This window comes from Mixophyes fleayi, chromosome 3 (assembly GCF_038048845.1).
Source record: "Mixophyes fleayi isolate aMixFle1 chromosome 3, aMixFle1.hap1, whole genome shotgun sequence".
Lineage (NCBI taxonomy): Eukaryota > Metazoa > Chordata > Amphibia > Anura > Limnodynastidae > Mixophyes > Mixophyes fleayi.
The window spans coordinates 230,338,689-230,352,367 of record NC_134404.1 but is presented as its reverse complement, the minus strand read 5'-3'; the positions used below and the strand labels follow the sequence as shown (position 1 = coordinate 230,352,367).

At 41.6% G+C, this 13,679-nt stretch overlaps 1 protein-coding gene across 1 annotated transcript in view; it reads right to left on the bottom strand.

Moving 5' to 3' along the window:
• SLC22A3 (solute carrier family 22 member 3) overlaps nt 1-12,027 on the bottom strand; it is a 201,946-nt gene extending 189,919 nt beyond the window's left edge. The window contains exon 1 of the mRNA XM_075203271.1: nt 11,178-12,027. Coding sequence (XP_075059372.1) covers nt 11,178-11,597 — 420 coding nt within the window. The 5' untranslated portion in view covers nt 11,598-12,027. The remainder of the gene's footprint in view (nt 1-11,177) is intronic.
• Between the last annotated feature and the right edge of the window lie 1,652 nt (nt 12,028-13,679).

Genomic DNA, 13,679 nt, shown 5'->3' with positions numbered 1-13,679 from the left:
ATAGTGTGTGAAATGTTGTGATTCTAGTAGGGACAATGCCAATGTTTGGTGAGCCCAGTGGGCGCAGGCCAAGACTGAACTGTTTGTGTACACACTGCATTCTTTGTATACTACACTGTGGTGCTGGATGTCTTAAAAGTCAGGAGTGCTTGGACATATGTGACGCTGTGGTGAATTCAGGACCTAGTGATTTTGATGTGCTAGCTATGCGCCCAACGGTGCATTGCCACGGCCCCAAATGTATGACCACATTCCCGAAAATTTTTGCACCGTCGTTAGGCTAGCCACGCCCCAATGGCGCATTGACACGCCCCTGAATGTATGACCAAACCCGCGTCGTGTTTTTAGGGCTTACTCAACTATGGGGGGGCCCCATGAGTTTGTTGTACCCGGGCCCTGAATTCCTCTTGGCAGCCCTGCCCACAGACCTAAATGCCATCCAGAGGTTTGTGAGGTTTGCGAACTATTATAGGCAGATTATTAATAACTTCTCTTCCATTATTGCCCCCCATCACTGCCCTCACTCGGAAGTCCGCAAATGCCAAAGTCTTGTCTTCGGAAGTTGTGACTGCCTTCAACACTCTAAAAAAGGCTTTCTCTTCAGCTCGGTACTTTCTCAACCCAATCTGTTGGAACCTTTCTTCTTGGAGGTGGATGCCTTTTCCATTGGGATTGGAGTTGCTCTTTTTCAGAAATCTGCTACTGGAGTGCACTTACCTTGCGGGCTCTTTTCTAAGAAGTTCTCCTCATGTGAAAGGAATTATGGCATTGGGGGGTAAGGAACTATTGGCTGCTAAATCTTCCCTGGAAGAATGGTGTCATCTTCTCGAGGAAGCCATCCACCGTGTGACCGTTAATACTGATCACAGAAATCTTATTTTTCTTCAAGAAGCTAAGTGTCGCTGGGCATCCTTCTTTGGTCGGTTCAACCTTATCCTCACTTATCGACCTGGCTCCAATAATCCACGGGCGGACGCCTTGTCGCGATCTTTTGAGATCTCCAATTCTCTAGCCCAATTCCAGCATTATTGGTGGCCCACCATCAGTTCCAATGTACGTAAGTTTGTGTCAGCCTGCATCACCTGCGTCCAACACAAGATTCCTTAGTGCAGGGTACAACACCATTTGGGTGGTCATTGATCATTTTTCCAAGATAGCCCATTCTGTCCCCTTGGTTGGTTTGCCTTCTGCGACTCAATAAGCTCACATCTTCATAAAAGAGATCTTTAGGCTCCACGGCTGCCCGCAAGACATCATATCGGACTGAGGTTTCCAGTTTGTCTCTAGTTTCTGGAAAGCCTTTTCTACAAATTTGGGATTGGATCTAAAATTCTCCTATGGTTATCACCCGCAAACTAACGGTCAAACAAAAACAGGTGAATCAGGATCTTGAGAGTTTTCTACGTTGTTTTTCCTCCATTAATCAGGATAACTGTAGTGATCTTCCTTGGGCTGAGTTTCCCCATAATATTCATGATCACGAATCCTCTGGTTCCTCCCCTTTCTTTGTGGTTTTTGGTACCCACCCCATCCTGCCTACATTTTCTTCCAACCCTAGTTCCTCTGTTCCGGCTGCAGATTCTTTGGTTCTGCATTTTTCTCGCATTTGGTCCCAAACCAATGATAAATTACCGAAAACATCTTTATGTTATAAACAATTCACAGATCAACATCGAAAGTGTTTTCCAGTCCTCCATTCCTGTGATAAGGTCTAACCGTAACTTGAGATTGCAAGTCCCGTCTGTGAAATTAGCAAAGCTGCAAGAACAGTAAGGAGACAGCAGCACAGGGTTGCAGAATAGTCTAGCTAGCGCTTGTAGAGGGCTTTGAAAGAAGCCTTTCGAGATGCTCCTATTCTGAGACAACTGGATCAGCTTCAACTGTTTTTTCTTGAAGTGGACGCTTCCTGTGTTGGTGTGGGGGCCATCCTTTCACAGAAGAATCCCGCTGGCACCTTCACTCCTTACAGATTTCTCTCCAAGAAATTAACTATGGCATTGGTGATAAGGAACTTCTCGCTATCAAGGTAGCTTTGGAGGAGTGGCTGTATCTTCTGGAAGAAGCCTTCCATCCTATTACTGTATTCACGGATCATAAGAATCTCACACTTAGTCAGCGAGATGTCTGAATCCTGGGCAGACCCGTTGGTCACTTTTTTCCTCTTGTTTCCAACTAATCTTGACCTTTCGTGCAGGGTCCATGAATGCCAGGGCTGATGCCCTTTCTAAGTCTTTGGATCCATCTGATTCCTGCCCTCCAGATGCAAAACCTGTTATTAGCCTGCTCAAAATCCTAGCTCTGACCAAATACTCTCCGAAGACGCCTCCTGTTGGGCGTTCCTTCGTGGATGTTCACCTGCGCCCCAAACTTTTAGCTTGGGCTCACGACTTCAAATTTGCCGCTCACGCTGGCACCAGGCAAACTATTGCTCTTTTGTCCCGCAATAATTGGTGGCCTTCCTTAAGCTCATATGTCCATAAGTTTGTAGCTGCCTGTGACGTTTGTGCACACCATAAGACCCCCAGGAGATCCTCTGCCGGTCTTCTTCTACCTCTTCCGGTTCCAGAATCACCATGGACCAGCATTTCTATGGACTTTATTACGGACCTAATGAATAGTCATGGTTTTAATACTATTTGGGTGATAGTGGACCGCTTTTCTAAATGGGCACACTTCATCCCTCTTAAAAAGTTACCTTCTGCTTCAGAACTTGCTCTTCTTTTCATCAAGAATGCCCTTCGTCTTCATGGTTGCCTCCGAGAGATCATATTTCCAAGTTTTGGAGATCCTTTTGTGGTCATCTTGGGATCCAGTTAAAATTCTCTTCGGGATACCACCCGCAGACCAATGTTCAAACTGAGCGGGTCAACCAGGATATGGAGACTGTCACTCACCGGACTGTGAGTGCCATTTCTCCTGTGTTCAGGAACCGTGGCCGTCCGCCATCCTGAGGGTCTGCGCATGTGCAGCCCTTATGAAACCTTCAGTACCTGTTGCTTTTAATTAATTGGATGATCAGGCAACCCTTCCTATTTAAACCACCTGTGATCATTACCTAGTTGCCTGATCTTGGAGTCTCATTCCCCATGAGCCTCTGAAGGTGTTCCTGTGTTTCCTTGTGTATTCAGCTCCAGCTGATTCCTGTCTACTACAATTGTGGTTTCCAGACCACTTCAACTCTCCTGTGTTCATCGTGTCTGCACTCAGCTGATTCCTATCTGCTACTGCTGCCGGATTCCAGACCGCCTGAACTCTCCTGTGTTCAGCGTGTCTGCTCTCCGCTGCCTCCATTACTACTGCCGGGTTCCAGACCGTCTCAACTCTCCTGTGTTCATTGTGTCAGCTCTCCACTGATTCCTATCTGCTACTGCTGCCGGATTCCAGACCGTCTCTACTCTCCTGTGTTCAGCGTGTCTCCACTCCGCTGCCTTCGCTACTGCTGCCGGATTCCAGACCGCCTCTACTCTCCTGTGTTCAGCGTGTCTCCCCTCCGCTGCCTCCGCTACTACTGCCGGATACCAGACAGCCTCAACTCTCCCGTGTTCATCATGTTTCCAGTTTTACTTACTACTGCTTCCTGAGTATTGCTCCTTTGATTACCGGTTACCTTTCGTGCGCTGCACCAACCTGATTACCGCTTCCATCCTCCAGTGGTCTCTCCTCCTGCCGGCGTTCAGCCTTTCAGGTATCCCTGCACTTCTCCTTGACAGCCTGCTCTCCTGAACCGCGGTATGCATACTTTCCATTGACTTTGCTATTGTGTTGCATATCCGTCTGGACTGTGTTGTGTTCATCTCCGGAGTCTTCCATCTACTGAAGCTATTGTTACTATTGACTTTGTTTCCTATTACCTGGATCTCTATAGTGACTTTGTATACTTCAAGCAGCGCTTGTCAGTTATTATTGTATTGTGGTTATCATCGTGGGATCAAGTTCCGTGTGCCGCCCGTGTATCCTCTGTATTCCATTCATCTCCTCGTGCCCCTCCTCACATATATATAGCAGTGGTACAACTTGCTGAACGCAGACCACTGACTCCTGTTTCCCATTGGCACCAGTTTCAAGTATCCTCTCACATAAGCAGTGGTACAACTTGCTGTACGCAGACCACTGACTTCCCCGTTACCTACTTGCACCTGGAACCCATTCCTTCACTATAGACAGTGGTACAACTTGCTATACGCAGACCACTGAGTTTCACTACCTCCTCTCTACTCCTGGACATTCCTCCTCACTATAGCAGTGGTACAACTTGCTGTACGCAGACCACTGACTCTCCTCACGTTTACTTGTCCATCTGGTTCCTCGTGTTCATACATCTAAGTCATTACCAGTTGCTGCTAGTCATAGACTTTCCTTGAGCATTCTCTCACCATCTGCTGATTCTCCTGTTCCGTTGTCACCCTGCTACCAGAGGACCATAGTACCAGCTATATTACTCTGGTAAGAACATCATCTGGTGATATCCTGGGCAAAGACTCCTAGTGCCCGTGACAGAGACTTTTCTTCGTTGTTATTTCTCCGATCCCCAAGCCGCCTGGAATGATCATCTCCCTTGGGCAGAGTCTTTGCATAATAATCATCAGCACAATTCCACCGGAACATCTCCTTAATCATCATCTTTGGCAGACACCCTATTTTACCTACCTTCTCTGACGAATCCAGGTTATCAATACCTGCCGTTCAAGAAGCTATCCGTGACTTCTCCAAGATTTGGACCAAGGTACGGGATAAATTACTAAAAGCTTCTAACCGGCACAAACACTTTGCAGATCATCATCACAGGAGCCATCCGGTTTTACATGTAGGGGACAAGGTGTGGTTATCCACCCGTAATTTCAAACTCAGAGTACGATCTATGAAGTTTGCACCACGCTACATTGGACCCTTAAGCATCTCGCAGGTTATTAACGCAGTCAATTACAAACTTTATCTGCCTTCCTCTATTCGTGTGCACAACTCCTTTCATATCTCTCTACTCAACCCTTTACGTCTCAATCTCATCTTCCACCTCCTCCCATCAAGTCAGTCCTGGGTGATGAGTATGAGGTAGAACGTATCCTGTACTCTTGTTCTATTCGTGGCAGAGAATAGTTTCTTGTCCATTGGAAGGGTTACGACCCAGAAGAGAGATCTTGGGTCGACAAAAAGAACTTGCACGCACCTCGTCTTCTTTCTCGAGGACCAGTCCTTTCTTCGTTCTCCTCTGGAGAGTAGTGAGGGGGGTACTGTCAGGCCCCATCTCCGCACTGTCAGTTGTGCCAGAGACGGCCACCCGACTTGCCCCGATCACCTCGTCCCATATCCTAGCAATGGGATGCTTTCATATCCACGTAAGGGCTCAGGCTTGCATGCGCAGAAAGGCTTTGCGTCCCATTACTAGGCAATGGGACACAAAGGATGGTGCCTGCTTTCTACTTTCATAAATTACCCTTACGGTGTTCATGTAATTAATGAAGTAATGCTTAAACTAATATAGCCACCAAATGGCCAGATCTGACTGCTCCTGTAAGCATCCATAAATTCAATTTTTACTTTGGACCATACCATGACAGTGAATCAGGGAAAGTCAGAGAGCAAGCAAGCAATGAAAATCAAGAAAAGAAAAATACCAATGCAACAAAGAATCCAACTGCAAAAGTTAATGTTGATGGCTTTCATTAACCTGCAGCATGAAATGCGTTTACTGAAAATATTTTTAAATGTCTATGAAAAGGCAATGTGGGCTGCTAAAACTCACAATGGGGGCTGTTGTTACATCCCTTAACTTTCTCACCTACAAAGAGCCTTTTATTGCTGTGGGCATTTGGGGCAGTGAATGGAGACATATCCCAATAATCCAGCCTGATCGAGACAGTGCTTTCCCAGTCGAGATCGCATGACAGGGCCCTCAAGTCGGGACCTTCCCTCCTAAATTGGCGCTGTTGGAAAATATGCTTCACCTGATGTCAAATTAACTACCCTGGCTTTTTGTCACAAATATGTAGACAGCATGCAGACAATATATTTTTTTAAACTTATTAAACAGGAGATAAGTGGTACATAAAGTAAAAAGGGAAGGGGTAGGAAAAAGCAAACATGGAAGGTACTGTCTAGAGATAATGGTTGTACAAGGTTCCTTTGAAAACTGGAAGGCATAATATTTATAAATGTAGAAGTATACAATGTAATAATCCTGGGGGCACCTGGTCCCTGACATGAATGTATGTAGAGGCTGTTGGCTCCATTACTGTTGCAGCATTATTATGTCACTTGCTTAAGGGAGCCGGGAGCTTTTGTACCCAGTGAAGGAGCAGAAGAAAGAAAATGCCCCAAAGTAAAATCTTCAAGGGGAACTATTATTATATAGTCATCAAGGGAGCACTATTATTACCTAGTCATCAAGGGGGCACAATTATTAATTTAGATCAAGGGGCATCAGTATTAATTTAGATCATCAAGAGGCACTATTAATTATTTAGATTGTCAAGGGACCTAATACTGCAGTATATCCAGAACCATGTGACTAATTTTGGGTTAGTAATTTTCTCGCTGAATCATGGCATTATGCTCTTAATTTTAGACCATAGTGGTCCCCTTTTCTTAAGTGCCAAAGGCTCCCTTAAGCCTAATCCTGCTCTGTAAATGTCAGATAATATACAAATGAGTATTAAGGTACAGCAGTTGACAGGGGAATTCGGACAATAGTCATATTGATGTCAGGAGTAAAGATGGATTATCTACCTATGACCTATCTGATCTCTGTGTTACAGCTATGACCACTTGTACAAGGAAAAGAAAAAAGACCTTTTGATATAGGCGCCCAAAAATATAAAGATGGTACATGTGTATTAGTCTAGCAGTTGTTAAGGGAGGATGCAAATCTCCCAAATCGACAACAAACAAACACTGGTAAACAGCGCATTAAGACTATACACAATAATTTAAATTGAAAATGAAATCTTGAAAATTAATAGGTATGTAATCATGAGAATACACACAGGTCACCAGTATAAAACACCACATTTAATAGAATAAAATAAAAAAAGACATAGAAAAAACACATACATAAAATATAATGTGTTATCAGATTAAAACCCTAAAAATAACTACCCTCTGTAAAATCAGAATCTACTCATAGGATTGACACAGTCTTGTTCTGAACAGATAAAATATGTACTTATTCCAGATATACAGTCAAGGGAAAAAGATATTCCATATTAACCAAGTAATGATCCACTGATATGGATAGTGTAAGCTCCCATAAGGCATAGTCAATGTAAAGTCCTGGAAAGTAAATAGCTGGTGCAGAGGAAAAATCACTCTGCAGAGGATAAACAGTTGATATGTAAACAAACTCGTTCAGATAACACAGTCATTTGGAAGTGAAGGAATTCCTTTGCATGAGTGGTTCAGTTAAATAAATGTGTCAGGTGGGTCATTAGAAAAATAGAGAGGAGGTGCTGAATACTCCTGTTTACTTAAGTGCTGATAACATAGCTACCACTTTGTGAGTAAACAGCGGAATTGCATGTACACTGTAGGATTCAGTATAGTCATTAGTGGTGAATGTAAACTCTGATATTTTAATGAAACAAATAGAGAGTGGAACATGCAAACCTGGGGTTGTTCCCTTTCTTAGCAGTATGACTTTACCTGAAGAGCATGAGACACGTTTCCATTTAATGCCTCCTGGAGCAAACAATAGCATGTCAGACTGCATTTCTTCAGCGGGTAAATAAAAGTACTTTCAATGTATCTAAAATTCTCACATTCAAATGCAAAAATAGTCAACCATTGTAAGCTGTTTTAATTAACCCCCAATATGTTCTCAGGATCAAAAATACGATGTATGGTATTCATTAATTTGTAAAGCAGATATAAATACCAGTCTTTTTCTAAAGTATATCTGGCTTTATGGTATTGAATGGTTCCACATACAAATTTGTGTGCTCCAATGCAAAATGGGAAAAAGTGATTTCACCATTGATTCCAAGGTGCAGTGTATAGTGGCATACACAGTTCTCAACTGTCTTTAATTTCCACAGACATTTTTAAAGATTTGTCCCTGGAAGTGTGTGGTCCCTGGAATTGACCATATTTTTAATTATTAAATAATGAAATTATACAGTTCCTCTTTTTCTGCATGTTAGATTAAATTCTCATGATTAATTCTTACTATCTTGAATAAGTTAATATTTATTGGAGAATATTATTTTAAATGAAAAATAGTATCATATCCTTAAATGCAGTCGACTTTTAATGGCTGAAATTGTAGTGCTGCAAGATCCACCAAGATAGCATTGTGTGTGATATGGTTACAGCGACTCAGCAGCTGAGTTTTACTGGTAACAATTTCATAAGATTGGCAACTTTGGAGGCACACATCAAACCAGTGTAAAACAACAGGGATTCTTCTTAATGGGTTATAAATGACTTAATTTATCAGTCTTACAGTAAAGTAATTCACATCACACAAAGGCACATCTGGTAAGTAAAGCATGACTGAATCTGTGTTGCAACACACAATAATGTTCCATTTACTCTTTAGGAATATGGACTTAAAAATAATGGGGATGGCATCCAGCCAATGTAAGTATTTACCTTTTATTAGTGTGCTCACTTTCTCTTACTCTATGCCAATATAAATTTGTACTATCTTAAACATTGGATGATGTACATTATTTCAGTTACTTGCAATGTTATAAACTGTAGATTACTGCTAACCTATTTTATCTTAGTAGTGAGTATTGTTTAAAAGTAAATCATAAGAATATTAACTTGATATGATATGATGTAGAGGACAGTTAATTGTGTTATTTTGGCTATTTTTGAATCTCAGTATCATTTACTTAAAAGATAATTAAGAAGTTGCTCAGGGCACACCATGAATGTTATAATATGACACCGATAGGGGCCTATTTATGATAGGGTAGATTTCCCTGGACTTAGGGCTTCTCCCTAGTAACCCAAACCACCAGTTCGGAGATAGCAATCACTTGGTATTGCCAGCGATAGCTTACTCAGGGAGCTCTGGCATAGGTTTCCTCATGCACACATTGCTGGCTAATGCAGTACAGAAATTTCTGCTAATTTTCCCTCTCATCTCTATGAGATCGCAAGGGAAAATGAGAAGAGATTTTAGTAAAAAAAATAGTAGTCTCTGTGGACATTGCACCAATTTGAATCTGCCCATAAGTATACACAAGCATAGAACCATCAACATTTCAAGACGTCACCATGGCAGTGAAAGTTGAGATTGTGGAACTGATAAAAGCTATTATAATAAACCCATTTATAACTTTCGCCTGTTTAATGAAATGCTTTTTACATGCACTTTTAAAATATTTTGCAGTTTTACATCTACTCTGCCTTAGCATTGTTAGTCTGGATTTTGTAATAAAGTGTTTTATTTATATATCACATAAACAAGAAATGAATATGGTATACAGACTGTCTTCCTTTTATTTAGCTTAAATACCAAACACACAGATCTGGGTCCAATTTAATGACTACTGTGTTGGGCAAAACTGAACAGATTAGACACATGTAGATTCAGCTAATCAGTTATTTCAGCACACCAATAAATATCAAGCAGATCAGATATAGAGTATTGTTAGCAAAATTTGGTGAATATGACCTGCAACCTGATCTCTTTGCACTTTGTGTAAAAGCAGTGTATTTCTGCAATAGTATATGAATATTCAAGGAAAAATTCACATAACTGAGTACCCCAGACCACTTGTCCTTTACTGACCAAGAGAGTGCAATACAGCCAATGTTTCAAATGCATAAGGTCCCAGTAAAAACTGGAGTTGTATATCTTTGTTTCCATCATTCATTCACTTTGTATTGCTATATGTAGGACCAATTACTTAATTTTTGTACATAATGTAACTATTTACAATATTTAAGGATTGTAGGGTATCAGGAAAAACTTTGTAATTACTCTAGACACTATAAAAAAAAGAATACACAATAAACCAGGAATGGTTAGTAGGACTATGAATTCAATAAATGCAGCTAATACTGAGTGAATTTAGTTCATGCAGTTCAGGAAATTAAACTTATTGCTACTGGTCTTTGCATTCTGTATGTCCTACATCTTACATAATAAACTTTGTATATAGCATACAACTAAGAATTCCACCCCACCAAGACTTTGCGATATAAACCTTGAGGAGATTTTAAAACCATCATTGAACTTGAATATGTGATACTCATGAACTCGTCTTAAAGGCTCTGCAACAACCAGGGGCCTTGTTTTAAAATAGGACAGAGGTCAACAGTGCATCTCACTCATGTATACCATGATACCATAACCGTTGTGCTGCTCATATGAGGGCATATTTATTATTCAATATTTTCATTCAATTTGGCTGAAAACTAATAGATGCTGATATAAGTATGGTCCAAATATATCAACAGAGCATTGCAGCAGATTTCGTAGATATCTGCTGCTTTCCATTTTTTATCAAAATCGATAGCAGTCTCCATAAATGTTTATGGGGACTGCTATTTACAGCAATGTAACAAGTAAGGAAAAGGCATTTACACATAAGGTAATGTGGCGTACATAACCGTCTGTGTAATTTTTGAGGTCTACTCTATGGGGTGAGCATTGCAGTAGGGGGATCTTCGAATCCCTCACAGCATCATACTGCTCTCCCCTCTGATCACAATCACAAAGGTGGTCATTTTCGTGACTGCTGTTGAAGTTTTTTAATAAATGCACACGATCTTGCACTGAGCATTCTGATTAGCAATATACTTTAAGATCTGCATGCAGTAAAAGTTGCTTTCAGTTACTCTGCATACAATTAAGTCTGGTAAATGCTTTGGATAAAATCACCAAAGGCCGAATCTGTTGGAAAACTACATGTTACCCTACCTCCTGTTTCACTGATGTATCACTGTTCTCTCTTGGCTTTAAGTATTGCTACAAGCAGAAAACTCAATGATTATTTAAATTAGTAGAATATATATATTTATTCTATACAGACAGCACAAAACTGTGGATCTGATAACAGAGCATTGTGGTGGGGGCTCCGCACAAATGGCCTTAAACAGTGGATAAGTTAAGTTTGGGTTTGTATATAACCTTATTTTGTGCATTTTTGCAAATTGTGCAGTATTTTCAACCCAACATAACCCCATGACAATCACCCCCAAGTACAGCTTATTAAGAATTGTAGTACCTCACTTATGATGGTTGTGCGATACTCTTCATAGACCCATCCATCCTGACATGGTTTGATTGGCAGCTGGTCCAGGCTCTGGTTGGTGAAGGAGTACATGGGATTGCTACAGCTGACTGGTGAGACACTGGTATTCCAAGTGATGCCATATGTGTCACATAAGCTTTGGTCAGACTCGTCACCTTGTAGCCTTGGTACTGTGAGGTTCCGTTCCTCCTGTGGACTCCAACCACAGCTCTTACTCAGTTCAGCCACTTCTGAGCTCCTACACCAATAACTCTCCGGTATCTGTCCGAGAAATACTATCCCCACAAAAGAGAAGGCAAATGTTATCCCCGTCATGCACAGCAGAAGAAAGACCCTTTTCTGGTAGCGTCCAAACTCACCAGCCTCCTGCAACACTTCATCAAAGGTTGGCATGATGTGCTACGCCGGCAGTGTGATCTGATGCTGAACCCTGGCAAATGGCCCGAGCACGTCAATACTAGCGTTACAAGGGGCCACTCGGAGATGCGGTAGGATGTCGGACATGTGCTGAAAGCCTTATAATAACTGGTAAAAATGGTGGTCTCTGCTATAACATTTCTACAGGTAGAGCCGGCACCGGGACACTAGAACTCAGTCACTTCCAAACTTTCTTCTATGGAGAGAACAGCGATGCTTCCTTAGAATCACCTTCTTCCTTTCTTTCTTTCGTTGTCCTTGTTATCTTCCCCCTCACTATAGCAATCGGTAGTTTAAGCAAATTCGACATGGAGCAAAGTTTTGACAGTGGGGCTGGAGTGGTCCAGCGCCAAATAGCTGTACGTCTGGTTTGTATAACAGCGCAGCTTATAGTGCAAGATGAGAGGGAGGAGAGGGCCGACTAGTGGCAACTATCGGAAAGACAGGAGGGAGGGCACTCCCCTAGTATAACAATCCTTCACACCATACTCTGTTACAGACCAGAAGAGAGCTTGCCTTGTTTTATTTACTCAAAAAGCAGCACGGTACACACATTCTGCTTCATGTTGTGAGATTTATATTTATCTCAATTAGCATTTATCTTAATTTATATTAAGCACACTTTTCTGCTATGTAGGTTATGTTATAATGTGCAAATTCTATCCAGCTGGATTTATCCCAGCTTTTACTGAAATTCTTTCATCAGAGGTATGAATTCCCGGTACAGCAATGGGGCATAACCACACTGAGCAATGTTTATCGTTTGACAGAATATAGGCTGATGGATTTAACATGTTGTTTACACTGTAAAGGTGCGTGGTGTAGTCAGTGAATTCTTGCTTTAATAACCTAACTGTAGAATGCATCTTGTAATAATTATTGCAATACGGAGCACTTAACATATATTATTTTCCCATTCATATTCTTTTGTAATGGACTACATTTATAAAGTTTACTGTATGTGGAGCGCAAAACACTTTGGTTATTTACTGGTGAGCCCAGGGATCGAAGTGGGTTGGTATATAGTGGTATGCCATACCGCCACTTCTCCTACTGCCTTCATTGTAAAACTATCAAATTCCAGTCACTTACATTCACATTACATTTTTCATACCGCCACTTCTAAATTTCCACTTGGACCACTGTGAGACCCTTTTTGGTCCTCCCAGCACACTACAAGGTGCGTGTTTACACAGTGGTGGATCCTAGCTGAGGCTTGCTGCCGGCGGCTGCACACTTTGTGCAGGTCCGTTCGGCAGAGACAGGCAGGAAAAGTGTGCTGCCCGGCTGCTCTGATTGTGTTTTATTAACAGAGAGCAGCACACTCTCCCTGCCTGTCTGTGCCGAATGGACCTGCACATAGTGTGCAGCCGTAGGCAACCTTAGCTGTCAAAAAGGGGGCGGGGACTAAATTCCCCCCAAATAGCCCCTGGTAAAATAATTTTCTAGATCCGCCCCTGTGTTTACATTGGGTGACACCTCCGCAATCAAAAAGTGTGCCTAGTTGACCAGTGATATAGAAAAATCTGAAGCGTATCACTCCAAAAGTGTAAACATCAAATCAAATGTCAAACCTCCTAGCCCTTTAGTGTTGATAAAATAAAATAAAAGTTTTTCTATTTAAAATACTAAATTATCCTACCATTTGGCTTAAATTAATCATGAGAGTGAGAAAGCACCAGCTCTGTCCTAGAATGTGGTACGTTTGGTGCAAAATGCATCTCATTGTAGCTATAGAATGTGACTAGATTTCTGCCAGCTCAAACGGCACCACTGGTTGTCAATTTGTGTCAAGTAATGAAGAAGATTTTGCAACTTTTCATAATTGCTATTTGATTGCTAAATTGTGTCCTATTTTGTGTGATGTGCTGAAAGTTTAGTTTAAAAAACACTTTTGAATGTATTGCAGACCCTCTGTCGATCATGGGAGAAGTATTGTTCAGTGAAACAACAGATTTATTTAAGTATTCCACTCAGAGTTCTTCTTGAAGTGGTAACAAGAATGTGTTGTCCATTCCCCACTTTCTTGGACAACATTCCAGCAACAGGAACATATAT